General features: G+C 34.6%; 1 protein-coding gene across 1 annotated transcript in view; it reads left to right on the top strand.

The window, feature by feature from the left end:
• The window catches only part of LOC148939470 (microfibril-associated glycoprotein 4-like), a 94,213-nt gene extending 74,368 nt beyond the window's left edge, over positions 1-19,845 (top strand). Inside the window, exons 5-6 of the mRNA XM_089107109.1 lie at positions 14,826-14,932; positions 18,125-19,845. Coding sequence (XP_088963235.1) covers positions 14,826-14,932; positions 18,125-18,412 — 395 coding nt within the window. The 3' untranslated portion in view covers positions 18,413-19,845. The remainder of the gene's footprint in view (positions 1-14,825; positions 14,933-18,124) is intronic.
• The last annotated feature ends 1,247 nt before the right edge of the window (positions 19,846-21,092 follow it).

Here is a 21,092-nt window from a genome sequence, read left to right as displayed (position 1 = left end):
GGACATTAAGAAAATAACTTGTTCTGAAATGCCTTTGAAAAGTATTAAAAAATCGTGGCTCAGGGGGCCCTTTTGGGAGCCCGTGGACCTTTGGGGGCCGGAGGCTTCCTTCGGGGTTGGCGGGGGTATGATGGCCCTTTGGGGTTGGGGTAGGGGACCTCACGACACTGTTCAAATGGAACTTGTGTATTATAACGACCACAGAGTTTCACCCTCAAATCCTCTTCTAAAACATCTTCTAAAATCATTTTTTAAAATGTCTCTAACTGTTTCTCCGAAATAATTCCCTAAATTGTCTAAAACGCTTTCGCTCAAATAACCCCTAAACGTAATTTATGCGTGTTCCTTTTGTTTTTGGCATCCCTGCGCTGTCACATTTCAAATTACTAAGAAACCCTTTCATGCGTTAATCTCTTCATCGCTAAGATCATTCTTGGAGAATTGTTTCCATGGCGAAGTTTATTAATATCTTTGGAGTTCGACCAGTAGAATTGTTTCCGGGGCGAAGTTCATTAATGTCTTGGGTCTAATCCTGGAGAATTGTATCTGGGCGTGCACTTGGCCAAAACAACAACAACAAATACTGTTTCCTATTTCTGGATCATAAAATTCGCACCAAGCATGCACTTGACCAAAACAACAACAACAACAAATAAATCGACCTTGGAAAAAGAGGTAATTGACCGATTACGCAATCATTCTCCATGGGGACTCTATGCCTATATTCGGTGTGGGCGTGGGAGTTTTTAAAAAAAGTGTCCGGATCAGGATTCGAAGGGGTATTGTTCTCGTGGGAGTACTAGGGTCCTTTCTACTGGTATACTGATTCTAATACCCTATGAAAATTTAATAAATGAAATAGAAGGCAGAGTAGTAGCTTCCTATATACAAGGAGATCCATGTGCTTCTTGGAAACTATATCAGTTGACATATTTTCAAATGGTTTTTTGTTTCTGGGGTGAGGGTAGGCAGGCTATTTCCCATGGCTGCATCGATGGGCTGGATGATGAAACATAGAATGAACCGACCCAATATATGTTTTTCCCTCCTTTTCGTGGGAGGTTTTTCTTATTTCGAGTTTTATGTTTCTAACATAATATTTTTCGTCTGTTATCAATTACTTTTGACTTGCTTCTTGTATTGTCGCTTTTCTTTGACTCAATCTATGTTTATGCTTTATATATTATTTTTCTATGTCGTTTGATCTCGAACGCAAATTCAGCTTTACTAGCTTGTGATAATTGGTTATCAATAATGTGTCATCATATCTTAAATGACTATTTTTAATATTATCGTGAATGTTTATTATGCTGTCTTTGTTGATACTATCCCTTCACTCATAGAAGTTTTATTCATAACGAATTGTATGTTTGTAGAAACATACAATTTGTTGTAGAAATCTACAATTCATAATGTTCATAGTAGCTATGTTGAAACTACAATTCATAGTATATGAATCTAGATATGATTCATATTCAGATTATTTGAAAAAAACTACGTTTTCTAAAGAGTTAAAGAGGCTGAGTCACAAGTTCGAACCTTAAAACGTACAGGGAATAGGAGGTACAGTTGGGGGGCTGCCGCCCCCCAAACCCCCACTTCCGTATATAAAAGGGGTTGTGCCCTCCTCAACGCCTCGCTCTTTACGCTAAAGTTTTTATTGTTTAAGAAAAAAAGTTATGAGAAAGTCAAACTTTAGCGTAAAGAGCGAGGCGTTGAGGAGGGCACAGCCCCTTTTATATACGGAAGCGGGGGTTTGGGTGGCGGCAGCCCCCAACTGAACCTCCTAATCCCTGTACGTTTTAAGGTTCGACCTTGTAACTCAGCCTCTTTAACTTTTTAGAAAACGTAGTTTTTTTCAAATAATTTCTGCACGTTTTTGTACAGTTTATTACTTATTATTGCTTGAATAACTGTTAGCTAATCGTGTCAGGAGTTAAAGTTGGGGGGCTACTGCCCCCCAAACCCCCGATCTTGAATATACTTGTGTTAAGGCTTATAATTCCTGAATAATCAAATTAAATGCACAGTAAGATTTTCTTTTTTCAACTTTTCTTCGAGCATGCGGTTTTACGACATGCTATCAAAGCAGTGGAGACTTACCTGTAACCTGAAGGCCAACTGTGATATTCTTCTGGAGACGCTTGTTGAGCCGAAGGATTTAATAGATTAGATTTAAAAAAGAAACTGAGTTTCTTTTTTAAACTTTAAATTCAATATATAAAAAGTTTGCTCTGATGGGGAATCGAACCCGCATCTTCCGCCTGACAGTCAGGAACAGCGACCATTGTACCACAGAGACCCTTAAAGAAATATTATTTTAGTATCCCAAATCTATTTTTTGACGCAAGCAAATCCCCACAAAACTTGATATTTGGTTTTTGGAAAATAGGGAAGAAAGGATCGGATTGAGCTGAAATTTTGAGGATAAGCTTCGAGGCCCCAGGAAAGCTTATCCTTTAAATTTCAGCCCGATCAAACAACGTTAAAGGGGTGCTGTGGTCGGAAAAATTAACATGGACTCTTATAGGAAAACGAGGTTTTTCGTAAATGTAAATTCGGGGAATAATTTTTTCGGTCTGAAAATATCAAAAGGCCCTAACAGGTCAAATTCTGCTTTGAATGAGTCCTCATTCACCCGGATCCGTTGCCAACTGTGGCCTGTAGGCGTGGCTGATAAAAAAAAGAGAAATGAACATTGTGTGGCTGTATTTGTTTTTTGGAAAACAAGGAAGGAGTGATCGGATTGAGCTGAAATTTTGAGGATAAGCTCTCGGGTCCTAGGAAAGCCTAACCTCTAAATTTCAGCCCAATCGGACAACGTTAAAGGGGGGCTGTGGTCAGAGAGTCGAAACTTCCGGCCCACTTTTACCCATAAAGATAAAGTCAGAGGGGGATGAAATTTTGAACGTTTCTTAGTTGGAGCTTGGGCTACAAAATGCAATCATCGCTGTCTCCCTGCCACTGCTAGGACCGGAAATCGCTTAACATTGTGGTGGGTCGCCTCTTTAAAGAGGCACAAGTGTGCCTCCTTGATATGATGAATTGTAGATATGAATCTACAATTCATAGTATGTTGTAGATATCTACAATTCATAACGAATTGTATGTTTGTAACCAGCTCAAGGTATGGGACAAATGACTCTTCCTCAAAATTTTTAACCAGTGAGTCTTGTTCATAGCACCCAAAATATTCGTTTGGGAAAGTGTCTAGCAGAATTTTTTTTTAAACTGCTGAAAAAATGGAGTTGCCCACAGATCAATCTTTCCACAAACAGAGCTGGGTGCTATATTTAGTCAACGTGGAGCCAGCATTAGGACTGGGGCTGCTATTTTATTTCTCAAGTTTCGGTAATTCGTAAACATTTGGCAATTCTTTGACAACCCTTGTACAAATTAGTTAAAAAGTATTCTATAGATAGCCCAAATAATGTTTTAAAGTTACGTCCGGCATTCTTGAATGTTTTTCAGTCAACTATTCACCAACAACCCTCACAGGAAAACCTACGCCTCCAAAACACATCATTTTACTTTTTCCTCAGATATGTAGTGGAAATAGTATTGTCTGTCTGTACGATAGTTGGAGATCTTAGGGATAAAAACCGCTGAAATTTGATATTCCTCAGTAGAAAGAATTTTTGGGTTTCCATATTGGAGATACGAACGAAATTTCACCCATGTTTTACTTCTGCTCAATGTGAACAACCCTTACACCCTCCCCCTCTAGTAAGTTTACTTTGTGTGGGCCTTTAATTTCAAGAAGTAGCTTGCACTTCCCCTCCTCTCCATTAAAACAATACATCGTGCGTTGCTTTATGTGGCTGCTTTATTTTGAATTTCCTCTCCTTCTTCCTGTTTGATTAGCTGGAGATACTAATACATAAAAATGTAATCTTGAGGCATGTGGCAGCTGAGATTAAACTCTGGGCTTCCTATTACCAATCAGATTTAATTCTCATTATGCTGCCACAGGGCTTGTATGAAAATCGTTTGACTTCATTAAATCACATCAATACATTTTCAGTATGTTTTAGTAAGGTCAGGAAATATTTTTTTTTACAATATTAGATTCTGATAATTTATTACATTTCATGAATAATTGATTTTTAAAATAGATTTTAAGAAAGTCAGAGCCCTAATGGGTATGTTGTTGAATAGTGTTCCAACCCTGGAACGGAATTCCCAGGTATTCTGTTAATTTCTAAGCATCCCATGATCCTTGAAAAAATCATTGGAGTCTTTGTTGGAAATTTATATATTTTTCCGAATTTTGCGTCTTTTTTTTTAAGAGAGAGAGAAATCTTTATCTAGAAAGCAGAAACATTATCGAAATAAACAACCAATAATCCTAAGGGCCTGGGTCGTTCTCTCTTTAATACACAGTAATAAATATAAACATTAGATGAAAAATAAGGGCATTGTATAAATATTAAATAAGATCTCATGATATTTTTATGTAATGCTTTAAATGTTCCAAAATGAATCTTTTATGCATTAATCGTGGCTACGGCATTGAGTTTTAGGAACAAGCTATATTGATAAAGAAAAAAAAAAGGTTATTTTGATTTGTTGCTTTTGGGGAGACTTCTTTGGATATTTTTTACCTATTATTTAAGCTGCCATTTAATTATGGCAGGTGTGCAATTAAGGCCATAGTAAAAGAATTTTACAGTGCTGAAACCTGTGAAACGTAAATGTTGTCCTCCAAAGACCCCTATTCAACAATATGCTGTCATTTTCTTGTTCCTATTTTATTCATTTATATGGACTTTTTCTGTTTGTTATTTTCACCTACTAATCAGAACCTGGTCTACTATTCTGCGGATAATTTGTCTGTTTTTTGTTGTTTTTTTTTAAACTTTGTAGGCCTATGGATGTAAATGTAAGCGCAAAAATTCAATTGGGTTTTTGAAACCTGTCTGTAATTTTAAGTTGGTAAAAAGACTGAAAATCAAGGTTTCACCTGATTGGTTCTTCTGTGGGAAATTTTAAGCCGGCAACAAGAAGGAAAAGTCTGTGGCTCATAAGATCTTATCTTTACTATCATTAAGTGTAAGCTCTCATGTCTGGTATCTTCTATCATGTCTGGTATTAAAGAAAGCAGATCTTCTATTTTTTGGGATTTTACTCTTATCAAACAGTTCGAGGTAACGAACTGTAAGTAAGGAGCTACCCGGCTCAATGGTAACCGAAACTGTAGAAAACGGAATTTTGATGCCAATAGATACATCAAAAGAATCAAATTTTAATACTGATTTCAAATATATAATTTTCATCAAGTTTGGTCTTACCTATTAAAAGTTACGCGCCTGAGAAAATTTGGCTGATTTTCAAAAAAAGGGGGAAAGACCCCCTAAAAGTTATAGAACCTTAATGAAAATCACACCATCTTATTCAGCATATCAGAGAACCCTACTGAGTAGGTTTCAAGCTCCTATCTGCAAAAATGTGCAATTTTGTATTTTTTGCCAGAAGAAAGATCACGGATGGGTGTTTATTTGTTTTTTTTTGTTTTTTTTTCCCCAGGGGTGATCGTATCGATCCAGTGATCCTAGAATATCGTGGGAGGGCTGTTTGGAACGAAAATTAAAAGTTCTAGTGCCCTTTTTAAGTGAAAAAAAATGGAGGGCAACTAGGCCCCCTCCCACGCTCATTTTTTTCCCAAAGGCACCCGATCAAATTTTTTAGATATCCATTTTGTTCAGCAGTAGTAAGCGCCCAATTACCACTGAACGTGATTGCGTAATATGCCTTACCACGGGCCAGTGACCTATTACTATGAACCCTACATGGCTTGGCAGACAGGTTTTCTTATGTGACACCCATTTTTTGGAGGTAAAACTCATGGATAAATTTTTTTTTTTTTTTTTTTTTTTAACTGGTATTTTTTAAGTGAAGCCCATAACACTTTGCAGAAACCCGTGAATGTAGGACTGAAAGTCCATTCGTAGTATATCTGAATCCAATTACTAATCAAGTTAGTGTGACCGCCATTTGTTGATCTGGTTAGGTGGGTATAATCTGGTTTGGTTCGTTATTGCGAGAGGATTACTCAATTTACATCTTAGTGTTAACTGGGCGATGACTTAGTCTAATTGCGTAGGTACTAAAGGAACATTTGAAGGTGGAGAAAAAAAGGGGTAATTAGTGATTGGATAATTTTAACAAGAAATGACTGAAGAGTGTTTCTGAGGAGATGGGATGAATGTGTACTGTATAATACACAAGTGATGATTTGCACAGTGTTGTCAATTTTAAATAGTTTAGAAATAAAAAAAATTAACAAGAAATGGCTGAAAAGTGTTTTGAGGGAGTTGAGTTGCACGATGGTTGACTCGCACGAGGGTTCAGTTACATGCCGATTCAGTTACACGGGGATTAGTTACATAGGGTCGAGTTGCACGAGGATTCAGTAGCAGGAAGGTTCATTTGTACGGGGTTTCGGTTATACATGGGTTCAGTTACACGGGGGGTTCAGTTGCACGGGGGGGATATCTGCTATAAAAAACACTTCATTCTAAACAAATTGTAGGTAAAAAAGATTTATAGGCCCTTAATTTAGGTATCTGACTATCTCGTAATGGCTACGAACTGCTAAAAATCTTGATATCTGCTATAAAAAACGTCGGTTTTTTAAAAAACTTGGCAAGCTATTACATCTTAGTGTTAACTGGGCGATGACTTAGTCTAATTGCGTAGGTACTAAAGGAACATTGAATATTTTTTCTGATTTTGTGTTTTCGCAAGAAAATAGCTTGTCTATATCAAACTTAGCCATAGCTAGTTGAAAATCTGCATAAATCTCTTCATTTCCTGTCTAATTGCGTAGGTTTTAAATTAACATTTAATATTTTTTATAATCTCTTGTGTTTTTGCATAAAAATAACTGGTCTTTTAGCAAAATTAGACATAGCTACTTGAAACTCTACATAAATATCTTCATCTTCAATCTAATTGCGTAGGTACTAAAGGAGCATTGAAAATTTTTTCTGATTTTTTCTGACCACCCGGCACCCCAATGGCTCCTGAGCCCCCCATTATAATACTTTTTAAGGCTTTATTATATCTTATCAGAACAAATTATTATTTTAGGGAATTATTTCGATGAAACAGTTAGAGACATTTTAAAAGATGATTTAAAAGATGATTTTTGAAGAGGATTTGAGGGTGAAACTCTGTGTTCGTTATAATACACAAGTTCCATTTGAACAGTGTTGTGAGGTCCCTTACCACAACCCCAAAGGGCTCCGACCCCCACCCCAACCCCCAAGGAAACCCCCGGTCCACAAAGGTTCTCTGGGTTCCCAAAGGGCCCCCCGCGCCCCAATGGCTCCTGAGTCCCCCATCATAATACTTTTTAAGGCTTTATTATATCTTTTCAGAACAAATTATTATTTCGGGGAATTATTTCGGTGAAACAGTTAGAGACATTTTAACAGATTATCTAAAAGATGATTTTAGAAGAGAACTTGAGGGTGAAACTCTGTGGTCGTTATAATACACAAGTTACATTTGAACAGTGTTGTGAGGTCCTCTACCACAACCCCAAAGGTGAAACTTAAGTCCATTTTTGGTTCGAAAAATAAAACTATTTCTGTAAAATCTGAGCTAATAAGGGTTTTTGACTGTAAACTCTAGTTTGTTGAAATAAAATTATTGAAAATACAATTCTCTGGTTCAAATGTGAAACTTAAGTCATTTTTTGGATTGAAAAATAAAACTATATCCGTAAAATTTGAACTAATAATTCAATATTTTTTTTCATAAAAACAAACTATTTTTTTTTAAACTTCGAAATTTTTAAACTTTATTTATGTTTTTCTTTTGTATCTATATTAAAATGTCAAAGTATGCTTACGGTTCTAACAATTGTGCTCTATGATTGGTCAGAGACACGATGTGGCTTTCCCACTGGTATTCTATGACCGCTTATTGTCACTACCTAGTCTACTGCATGTATTAAATCAGTATTTTTTACACAGTAGAACGATAAACACATAAGTCATATCTTTTAAAAAGGAAAGTGAAGATGGAACATTTTAATAGAGGGTGTTCACATAACAAGGTTATTGTAGCATTGAATGCCGACAAGGAGAAGTATTTAAACTATGAAACAAGTACAAGTGGTAGCACTATTGGAAATGTATGCATGCATTGTCATGACAGTAAGGAATTAAATTTCTTTGGGATACCGAAAAAATTCATCTCTTATGATGGTGGTTATGAGAGATTGAGATCTTCAGGGATGATTGCACTCAAAGAGAATGCTAACATGAAAATAATTGTTGATGATAGAGGACAACTCCTTTCTACTGCTGCAGGTAACACATTACCTACGGATACATCCAATCATCAGCTTTCGGGTATTAGCATTCAACGGAAGGCTAATAAAAGAAAGGCCTACTCTGCTACTAATATCGTAAACCATATTTTGTTTACGTGCCGAAACTGCTACCTGTGTAAAAATAATGTGTTAATAGACAGTGAAATTGCAAGAAAAATAAAAATGGCATTGTCAAAAAATATCACTACGGAATATAAAGATGAAACGATGAAGAACAAAACACCAGCAATCATTACTGGCATTGATCAAACAGTCAATGAATCAAATAATAGCAAAGACGAAAAGCATATTGAGCCTGTTCATGAGACACCCGTAAAAATTGTGTATGGTTCAAAATGGAATAATGATTATTCTACTGATTACGAACTAAGAGAAGACAATAACTACAATATCAAGAGAGAACATGGTGAACTATTTTATGGAACAGATTCAAAATGTCCAAAGTTAATCATTGATATTAATAATGTATCATAATATATTTCTGTATTAATATTCTACATAGCATTATTTCATTAAAAATATTACATTGTTACGTGTTCATTATTTTTTAGAGTAAGCTAGCATATCAAGCGTTTAGAATGTATATTAAAACATCGGAGATGTAGGAAAAGGAATTTGCGTACATCTACTGTCAGACACACTATTTCCGTAAAATCTGAGCTATTAAGGGTTTTTGACCGTAAACTCTTGTTTTTTGTAAGATAATTATGGAAATACAATTCTCTGATTCAAATGTGTAACTTAAGTCTGTTTTTGGATCAAAAAATAAAACTTTTTCCATAAAATCTGAGCTATTAAGGCTTTTTCGACCTTAAACTCTAGTTTCTTGTAAGAAAATTATGTAAAATACAATTCTCTGGTTCAAATGTGAAACTTAGTTCCATTCTCTGGTTCAAATGTAGAAAAACCCGTGTGGGTGAGTTGAAATAAAAAAAAATTTAACAAGAAATGACTGAAAACTTACACACACAAACTTACACACACACACACACACACACACACACACACACAAACTTACACAAACACAAAAACTTACACACCCACAAAAACTTACACACACACGCAAAAAATTACACACACACAAAAACTTACACACACAAAAACTTACATACACACAAAAAAACTTACACACACACACACAAAAAAAACTTAAACAAACAAAAAAACTCACACACACACAAAAAAAAATTTACACACACACAAAAAAAAACTTACACACAAAAAAAAAACTTAAATAAACACACACAAAACTTACAAAAACACACAAAAAACATTACACAAAAAAAAACTTCTCTGAGTGTTTAAAATGATTTAATGACATTATTTTAGTTTTTTTTTTCTTGTCCCAAACTATTTTTTTATCATGAACCGTTTGGAGACCAATTTGATCGAGTTGGAGAAAGTTCAAATAGAATCATTACTGATATTGATATTAGTGCGTAAACTACAAACCGACAAAAATATTTGGAACTTTTTTTTCCTATAACCTTGACTTTGAAGACATTGTCGCCCTGCACTATAACTTCGCTAATACATCCTTCTGTCAATCAAGCCATCTCCTCCAAAACACTTTTCAGTCATTTCTTGTTAAAAAAAATTTTTATTTCAACTCACTCACACGGGTTTTTTCTACATTTGAACCAGAGAATGGAACTAAGTTTCATATTTGAACCAGAGAATTGAATTTTACATAATTTTTTTACAAGAAACTAGAGTTTACGGTCGAAAAAAGCCTTACTAGCTCAGAATTTACGGAAATAGTTTTATTTTTCGATCCAAAAATAGACTTAAGTTCCACATTTGAACCAGAGAATTGTATTTCCATAATTATCTTACAAGAAACTAGAGTTTACGGTCAAAAACACTTAATAGCTCAGATTTTACGGAAATAGTGTGTCTGACAATAGATGTACGCAAATTCCTTTTCCTTCATATCCGATGTTTTAATATACATTCTAAACGCTTGATACGCTAGCTTACTCTAAAAAATAATGAAAATGTAACAATGTAATATTTTTAATGAAATAATGCTATGTAGAATATTAATACAAAAATATATTATGATACATTATTAATATCAATGATTAACTTCGGACATTTTGAATCTGTTCCATAAAATAGTTCACCATGTTCTCTCTTGATATTGTAGTTATTGTCTTCTCTTAGTTCGTAATCAGTAGAATAATCATTATTCCATTTTGAATCATACACAATTTTTACTGGTGTCTCATGAAGAGGCTCAATATGCTTTTCGTCTTTGCTATTATTTGATTCATTGACTGTTTGATCAATGCCGGTAATGTTTGCTGGTGCTTTATTCTTCATCGTTTCATCTTTATAGTCCGTAGTGATATTTTTGACAATGCCATTTTTATTTTTCTTGCAATTTCACTATCTATTAACACATTATTTTTAAACAGGTAGCAGTTTCGGCACGTAAACAAGATATGGTTTACGATATTAGTAGCAGAGTAGGCCTTTCTTTTATTAGCCTTCTGTTGAATGATAATACCCGAAAGCTGATGATTGGATGTATCCGTAGGTAATGTGTTACCTGCAGCAGTACCAAGGAGTTGTCCTCTATCATGAACAATTATTTTTATGTTAGCAGTCTCTTTGAGTGCAATCATCCCTGGAGATCTCAATCTCGCATAACCACCATCATAAGAGTTGAATTTTTTCGGTATCCCAAAGAAATTTAATTCCTTACTGTCATGACAATGCATGCATACATTTCCAATAGTGCTACCACTTGTACTTGTTTCATAGTTTGAATACTTCTCCTTGTCGGCATTCAATGCTACAATAACCTTGTTATGTGAACATCCTCTATTAAAATGTTCCATCTTCACTTTCTTTTTTAAAAGATATGACTTATGTGCTTATCGTTCCACTGTGTAAAAAATACTGATTTAATACATGCAGTAGACTAGGTAGTGACGATAAGCGGTCATAGAATACCAGTGGGAAAGCAACATCGTGTCTCTGACCAATCAAAGAGCACAATTGTTAGAACCGTAAGCATACTTTGACATTTTAAGATAGATACAAAAAGAAAAAATAAATAAAGTTGAAAAATTTCGAAGTTAAAAAAAAAAATAATTTGTTTTTATGAAAAAAATATTGAATTATTAGTTCAGATTTTACGGATATAGTTTTATTTTTCAATCCAAAAAAGGACTTAAGTTTCACATTTGAACCAGAGAATTGTATTTACCATAATTTTCTTTCAAAAAACTAGAGTTTACAGTCAAAAGGCCTTATTAGCTCAGATTTTACAGAAATAGTTTAATTTTTTGAACCAAAAATGGACTTAGGTTTCACCTTTGGGTTTGTAGTAGAGGACCTCACAACACTGTTCAAATGGAACTTGTGTATTATAACGACCACAGAGTGTCACCCTCAAGTTCTCTTCTAAAATCATCTTTTAAACCATCTTTTAAAATGTCTCTATCTGTTTCACCGAAATAATTCCCTAAAATAATAATTTGTTCTGAAAAGATATAATAAAGCCTTAAACAGTATTATGATGGGGGACTCAGGAGCCATTGGGGCGCCGGGGGCCCTTTGGGAACCCAGAGAACCTTGGAGGACTGGGGGTTTCCTTCGGGATTAGGGTAGGGGGGGTCGGAGCCCTTTGGGGTTGTGGTAAGGGACCTCACAACACTGTTCAAATGGAACTTGTGTATTATAACGAGCATAGAGTTTCACCCTCAAATCCTCTTCTAAAATCATCTTTTAAATCATCTTTTAAATGTCTCTAACTGTTTCATCGAAATAATTCCCTAAACTAATAATTTGTTCTGAAAAGATATAATAAAGCCTTAAAAAGTATTATAATGGGGGGCTCAGGAGCCATTTGGGCACCGGGTGGTCACACAAAATCAGAAAAAATGTTCAATGTTCCTTTAGTACCTACGCAATTAGATTAAAAATGAAGATATTTATGCAGAGTTTCAACTAGCTATGGCTAAGTTTGCTAAAAGACCAGTTATTTTTATTCAAAAACACAAAAAATTAGAAAAAATATTCAATGTTCATTTAGTACCTACGCAATTAGACTAAAAATGAAGATATTTATGCAGAGTTTCAACTAGCTATGGCTAAGTTTGCTAAAGACCAGCTATTTTCTTGCGAAAACACAAAATCAGAAAAAATATTCAATGTTCCTTTAGTACTTACGCAATTAGACTAAGTCATCGCCCAGTTAACACTAAGATGTAATAGCTTGCCAAGTTTTTTAAAAAACCGACGTTTTTTATAGAAGATATCAAGATTTTTAACAGTTTGTAGGCATTACGAGATAGTCAGATACCTAAATTAAGGGCCTATAAATCTTTTTTAACTACAATTTGTTTAGAATGAAGTGTTTTCTATAGCAGATATCCCCCCCGTGCAACTGAACCCCCCATGTAACTGAACCCCTGTATAACCGAAACCCCGTACAACTGAACCTTCCTGCTACTGAATCCTCGTGCAACTCGACCCCATTTAACTAATCCCCGTGTAACTGAATCCGCATGTAACTGAACCCTCGTGCAAGTCAACCATCGTGCAACTCAACTCCCTCAAAACACTTTTAAGCCATTTATTGTTAATTTTTTTATTTCTAAACTATTTAAAATTGACAACACTGTGCAAAACATCACTTGTGTATTATACAGTACACATTCATCCCATCTCCTCCAAAACACATTTCAGTCATTTCTTGTTAAAATTATCCAATCACTAATTACCCCCTTTTTTCTCCACCTTCAAATTTCCTTTAGTACCTACGCAATTAGACTAAGTCATCGCCCAGTTAACACTAAGATGTAAATTGAGTAATCCTCTCGCAATAACGAACCAAACCAGATTATACCCACCTAATCAGATCAAAAAATGGCGGTCACACTAACTTGATTAGTAATTGGATTCAGATATGCTACGAATGCACTTTCAGTCCTAAATTCGCGGGTTTCTGCAAAGTGTTATGGGCTTCATTGAAAAAATACCAGTTAAAAAAAATACATAAATAAATATGTATCCATGAGTTTGACCTCCAAAAAATGGTTGTCACAATAGAAAACCTGTCTGCGAAGCCATGTAGGGGTCATAGTAATAGGTCACTGGCCCGTGGTAAGGCATATTACGCAATCACGTTCAGTGGTAATTGGGCGCTTACTACTTTCAGCATGGTTTAAAATATGATAAATATGTCTTTTAGGATGACTTAATCCCCCGAAGTCCCCAGGGGGAGGGCTGAAAGTTTTGAACTTTACCCAATGTTAACATATAGTATTGGTTATTGGGAAGTATACATACGTTTTCAGAGGGGATTTTTTCTTGTAGTGAGGGGGGAGTGGATCGTGGTTTATGTGGGAGGATCTTACCATGAAGGAAGTTTTCATGGGAGAAGAGACATTGCTATGAAGGGGGCGCCGGATTTCCCAGCATTTTTTAAATAAAGATCAGAAATTATATATATAAAAAACAAGTTTTTTAACTGAAAGTAAGGAGCAACATCAAAACTTAAAACGACAGAAAACATTACGTATATGATTGGGTTCATCCCCTAGTCAATACCTCGCTCTTTAAGCCAAAGATTATTTAGTACTTTCATAAGAGCTATTTATTCTAATTAACGACATTTGTGATTAACGGGTCATCAAAGAATTGGAACAAAATTCAAACTTTAGCTTAAAGAGCAAGGTATTGATTAGGGGGCAAACCCTCCAATATACGTATTAAAAATATAGCAATATAGAGGTTCGTTACGTAAGTTAATTCGTAAGTTACGTATATTTATTACTAATAAAAACGTTCCTAAATAAAATTAACAGGTTTCGAGAAAACCAAATAAAAGTAAAATTAATATTCAATTTTTTTTTAATTATTCATGTACGGTGAACCAAAATCAAAACCTACATTAATTCAAAAATGTTCCAAAATGAAATTAAAAAAAACAAGTTTTTTTAACTGAAAGTAAGGAACGACGTTAAAACTTAAAACGAACAGAAATTATTCCGTATATGAAAGGGGCTGTCCCCTCCTCAACGCCTCGCTCTTTACGCTAAAGTTTGACTTTCTCACAGCTCAATTTTTTTTTAAACAATGAAAAACTTTAGCGTAAAGAGCGAGGCGCTGAGGAGGGACAGCCTTCATATACAGAATAATTTCTGTTCGTTTTAAGTTTTAACGTCGTTCCTTACTTTCAGTTAAAAAAACTTGTTTTTTTTTATTTAATATTAAAAGTGTCCAACCCTTTTTACGATAATTCTCATTACATTTTTCAAAAAACATAAGCATATGCATTTGTTTTTATCAGAGCGCTGCAATCAGTTTCTAATGGACATTACTATTACTACTACTAACAACTTAATGCAGTACCAAGCCGCTTGAGGCCAACACAGCTACGCACGGTCCTCCTCCAACCCAATATATTCAAAGCCTCCCTCTTTAGACCCTCCCAAGAAATGATATTAATGATATAAAAATTTAGGTGATTCACTCTACAGTCATAACGGCTTGCCTTTTAGCACTTTCGACACAGACAATGACAGACGCGAAGGAACCTTTCAAGAAAGAAGTTGTTCTCGGTTGTACAAGGTACTTTGCTTCCTATTTACAATCGATCATTGTTAATCATACCAGTGATGAAATTAATTCTGATAATTACAATTTTTATCATATTAGCAATCTAAAAATTTCCAATATTTTATTCTTCTCTAAAATATTCTGATAATTGGTAGCGATTATTATCGCAGCTGATACATCCACACTTTGCTGGTGGTCAAAACGACAAAAACATGCGTCTATAAGAACTATGAGGACGATTACTAAATTATTTTAAGGTGGGGGGGGGAGGGCTCCATTGACTTGACCTTTTATTCTCAAAACACGTTTGACGTATTTCCATTGGGGGTTTTCTGTCTGTAATTTCTGATTTTTGCGAGAATAAGATTCACCATTAATTTTCCTTGGCTGATTTATCGCTAAGACCTCCTTTCAATGAAAAAAAGAACCTTCAATGGTAAGAGAATTTGTATTTATTACCCCCTAAGAAACTTAGTTTCTCCACAAATTAAGTATGTCGGCGTAAGCCACGGATCAGGATTTCTCCCCCCTGTTTTGTTAATTTTTTCTATGTGACAACACTTCTTCTGCTTAAAGAAAATTATTGCTCTCACGCCCAAAGGTGGTATTTAAGTTTTTCGTACTTAGACATAATTGTCAAAACAGTTTGCGAAGCTAGCATCAAAGGGAGGATTAGCAGGAGAATGGTAACCGGGAAGATCAAAATGTGGTTTAACGTATATTGCCCTGAAGATCCTGCTCTTGAAAACAGAGCAGAAAATACTTTTTGGCAAGTATCCGAGCAGTGCTAAAGTGTTACCTTTGACCCGACCTTTAGGCGTGCCGGTGACCATTTACCTTTATTGTTTTAATTGTATTCTATTAAATTCTTTTATAGTCTTATGAGCCAGCTCCCCTGGGAAATTCTCTATTTTGAAGCTCTTGGGTGTTGGTTCGCACTTTTTGTTTGTGTTTGGTCCTTTTATCTGTTCACTTATTATTTGTGTACTTTTACATTTACGAAGGCGTATATCCACAATGCTTTGGGGGTATGAAAAACTATGCCATTATTTTATTCATGAGATAATTTTTTACGATTTAATTCGTTTTCTTAGCCTGAAAACCAATTAACGACCCTAGTCATAAGCTTGGATTTACTATCAAACAGAGACGTTTACTTTATCAGATTTTGAAAGTAATATAATTCATATGGTAATTGAGATAAACGATGTCGTTTCAGAATATAATGGGGGGGGGGACTAAGCTCTTCAAATCGAAACAGTATTTCACTTTTCTGCATTGGCAGACTTGTGCCAATGTCTATTATAGACCTTAGTCTCGGAGATTTTTTTTTTCTTTTAGAGTTGTTTCAAAAACGGAACGTTCTCAAGAAGTTTGGGGACCATTTTATTATATTCAAAAAAGGTTTCAATGGAGACCGTACCATTGCCCAATTTTTGTCAAAGAAAGGTCGTTTACACCTTTGTATTTTTTCTGAGTTTAGATTATCTCAAAAATCTTTTTTAGATTAAAGAACAAAAACCTGAATATCCTCACATTTTTTTTATAGTATGTTTAACACAATGAACCAAATACAACCAACATTTCATTAACTCCTAACCCACACAAAAAATAATGTTTATCCTTTTTTTGTCGTACTTTCAAGACTTTATAAATAATACTATAGGTTGGGGGGGGGGAGGAGGGAGGGAGATAACTAGCACATAAGCATGAGCTCCGCTGCCCAGAACATTTACAATGCTTATAGAATTGGGATATCTATTGTAATACTTTGCTTAGATGTGATTTTTAGAACATTCTTCAAAGTAGGCCAATATCAAACAGTTCGTGGTAACGAACTGTAAGTAAGGAGCGACCCAACTCAATAGTAACCGAAACTCTAAAAACCAGAATTTTGATACCCATAGATCAATCAATAGAATCAAATTTTTATGCTAATTTAATTAATACATAAGTTTCATTAAATTTAGTCTTACCCATCAAAAGTGACGCGCCTGAGAAAATTTGCCTTATTTTCGAAAAAAAGGGAGACACCCCCTAACAGTCATAGAACTTTAATGAAAATCACACCGTCGGATTCAGCGTATCAGAGAACCCTACTGTAGAAGTTTCAAGCTCTTATCTGCAAAAATGTGGAATTTTGTATTTTTGTCAAAAGAAAGATTACGGATGCGTGTTTATTTGTTTGTTTGTTTTTTGTTTTGTTTTTTTATTTCCGCAGGGGTGATCGTATAGATCCAGTAGTACTAGAATATCGTAAGAGGGCTCATTTGAACATAAATTAAATGTTCTAGTGCCCTTTATAAGTGACCCAAAAAATTGGAAGGCAACTTGGCCCCCTCCCACGCTCATTTTTTTTCCCGAAGTCACACAATCAAAATTTTGAGATAGCCATTTTGTTCAGCATAGTCGAAAATCTAATAAATATGTCTTTGAGGATGACTTAATCCCCCACAGTTCTCGGGGGAAGGGCTGCAAGTTATGAACTTTGCCCATTGTTTACATATAGTATTGGTTAATGGGAAGTATAAAGATTTTCCAAGAGGGATTCTTTTCTGGTTATGGGGGATTATGGTAAATTAATTTAGTAAAATACCACTAAAATAGGCCAGCATATTTACTCTATATATAAAGTACCCTATCGTATCTCCCGAAGCCTGACATATAGAGTTCTTCTTACAAATCTGTATATTATTAAAGAAAAAAAAACAAGTTTTTTTTTAACTGAAAGTAAGGAGCGACATTAAAACTTAAAACGAACAGAAATTATTCCGTATATGAAAGGGGCTGTCCCCTCCTCAACGGACCGCTCTTTACGCTAAAGTTTTTTATTGTTTTAAAAAATAAAGTTTAGTGACAGAGTCAAATATATATTTGAAATCAGCATAAAATTCTGATTCTATTGATGTATATATTGGTATCAAAATGCCGGTTTTTAGAGTTTCGGTTACTATTGAGCCGGGTTGCTCCTTACTTACAATTCGTTACCACGAACTGTTTGATTTTTATACAAATGCGGCACAATATGAAAGAAATCATAGGATAGAAATCTTTCATTTCTTACGAAAAGGTGCTTTGGTCTGGAGCAGCAAATAGTTTAATCATTGTTTATTTCTCCTCGTGTTCTTGTTCTTTAGCCGTTGGTTTTGTTTTGTCGCATCAAAGAAATTATGCAATTTCGCTAACTGATCTCCTGCTTTTCAGGGTGCGTGGTGGTATGGAAACTGCCATGACTCCAATTTAAACGGCTGGTATTTGGGTGGATCCCATCGATCATTTGCAGATGGCGTTAACTGGTACACATGGACAGGTTATCATTATTCGTTAAAGAAAACAAGAATGAAATTTCGTCCACAGACGCGTGGTCCTATTAGTATTGGTAAAGATACATATATCATCGCTGGAAAAAGTGTACGTTCCATGAAAAACAGTTTAGAAATGATTGATGCACCGGAATTGAATTACGATGGAAATACTTTAACAAAGCCATGAATTTTTGGCGCGGGAACAAAAAATTTTGAATTTTACCAAGCTTCAGCAACCTCGGTCGTCTTTCTTAAATCTGAGAGGTTATTTGTCGGATTAATGATCCCTGATCTGTAATTTTATTAGAGTCTTCTCAATCCTGTTTGTTGCTAACAGTTTTTAACAGCAGCTTTTAGTTCACCTCCAAAAACCCAAATTTTAAGTCAAAATTTATTGTTACATTTTGTAATACATATACAATTTGATGTAAAATTAAAAAAAGGCCTAACTGTAAACAAAACTTTGGTCTATATTTGAAGATTGAATCGATATGCAACAATAAAAAGTAAAGGGCAAATTTAAAGGGCTAAAAAAATAAAATGCAACAATAAAAAGCACAGGGCAAATTTAAAGTAAAGGGCTAACAGTTTTTAACAGAAGCTTTTTGTTTGCCTCCAAAAACCCAAATTTTTAAATCAAAATTTGGGATTAAATTCATATATAATTTGATTTAAATTTATAAGAGAAAAGGTCTAACTATAAACGAATCTTTAGACTGCATTTGAAGATTAAAAAGATATACAACAATAAAATGTAAAGGACTAACTTACTTCGGAATTATTAGGTAAATGAATATTAATACATTTTTTTTAAATTCAAACCTACAAATTTTTAGTCATCCATACTTGATCTCTTGAAATTCAAAATGACCAGTAATCTAGCATTTTATCTGTTAGCAATATTACCAATTCACCAGCTCATTTCTGGTGGTGCTTGGAGACCAACGAAATAGTAAATATGCGCTGAGAGTCAATGCCCACCTTTTCTGATTAGCGAGCTTTAAGGGTTAATTTTGCCCTTTTTTAACTCAAAAAATTTTAGCATTTGATAATACTATTTTAGTATCAACTACCTAAACGTTTTACTGGCGAAAAAGATGAAATCATTTTCTATAAATCTTTGCTAACTTGGGTCTTATATTTATTGTATCTATCTGTTGGTCAAAATTACTTGCAGTAATTTTTGCAAAGTTGTAGAAAAACAGCCTAGACAATGATTGTATAGTTCCAAAAATTGATCCCAATCAATTCCATTTACTAACACACAGTGAGATAAATTCCTATAACCGTACTTATGAATTAATTAATTTTTCCGAAGTGTAAAAAACAATTAAATATTCTTCTTTTCTTAACTTTTAATTAATTCATCTTCCCATCAGTAGCACATTCCTTGGCTTTTTAGTCAACCTTGAATGTAAATTCTGAGATGCCTTGGACAAGTTTTACGGTTTCCCTATACCTTGCTAAGCTACCAGGATGGTAAATCCTGGTTCGGCTAAGAATCAGCCAGTAACATAGATGTGGTAATAGTTTAAAAATTTAATTAGTTGAACGATTTTGCTCATTGTATTTAAAATATATTTATTTTTGTATTAATGTTTACTCTATTAAAATATTTGCGTTAAATTTTAATGTATACTTAGACTAGCTTCCAAGGGGATCTGGCTACGGAATCTATAGGCGTCTTTTTCATATTTTGAAGGTTCGTTCCGCATATTGAGTAAACCACTGTGGCAACACTTATTTAGGTTGCAAAAAATAAGAAATAGAATAGGATGTTACAATGATGCCAGACAATGTGCTAAAGACGTATTATTCGTTTTCTCGAAACTGTTTTGTTTTAAAATTAGTTTTTTTCTTTCCCTAGAGACATAAAGAGCAAGACAAAAATAGAACATAATCATCCAAAGTAAAAAAAAGCTATATCAGCAGGGCTGTATCGAGGATTTTTGTTGGGGGGGGGGGGTACAAAAAAGTTTTAAAACGCTTCAAGAATGTATTGATATTAATTTTTGTTACGTTTTTATGAGTCCGGCCAACATATCGAGGACTATGTATGGCTATGTATTACAAGCGAAGTATGTAAAGTTAATCAAGTAGAAACAAAAGACTATGCAATACTTATCATGGTTAGCCCCTTATTGAAAACCAACCCTAGCCCTTACAAAGAACAAACCATAGCCCTTAATAACCGAAAATCTAAAAACGCGTTTTGGAAAAACTATCATGTCATTTGAAGCTGACTCAGGAATGGTACCTGTTAATCTTAATGATAAAAGTCTATTGCGAAAACAAACCTATGAGAATTTCAAAATATAGCCTAAAGCCCAACAAAACGGTGTCGAATCGGAATGAAAACTGAAGGATTGGGATCTTCGTAGTCGAAATCCTGATTTAGGAAAATTAAATTTAGGAAAATCTTGAGTAATAAAGAAAATCCACTTTTCGCATCTTCTCCTTTGTTTTTTTAGTCACCGCTAGTGGTGGGCTGAAACGTTTTACACAGAGGTGTTTGAAAGCCCATTTGGACGGAAATTGCTATTTCTATGAGATTTTTGTAAGTAGCAAAACTTAATATTAAAAATGAAAAATAATTTTTGGCAAAAACTGCATTTTCATATACAAAATGATATACCACACTAATGACGTCATATAGGGTGTTTTCTTTAAAGAGTGGCTTAGGCAAAAGTGATGACAACGTGGTTTGTTCTTTACTAGGACTTGCTAAGAAAAAGCAGATAGCTTTATCGTGTGTGATATTTAGTCAAAGTACCTACGTTCTGTGCTAAGGACTTAGCTCGCATTTCCACCGAATCAGGAGTTATCCCGTATTCACGGTAGAGTAGGAGGGGGGTTGGATAGTCACA

Source organism: Artemia sp. Qi Xiang Cuo, chromosome 21 (assembly GCF_049724085.1).
Source record: "Artemia sp. Qi Xiang Cuo chromosome 21, ASM4972408v1, whole genome shotgun sequence".
Classification (NCBI taxonomy): domain Eukaryota; kingdom Metazoa; phylum Arthropoda; class Branchiopoda; order Anostraca; family Artemiidae; genus Artemia; species Artemia sp. Qi Xiang Cuo.
Note: the sequence above shows the minus strand (reverse complement) of the source record. Positions and strands in the feature narration are given on the sequence as shown.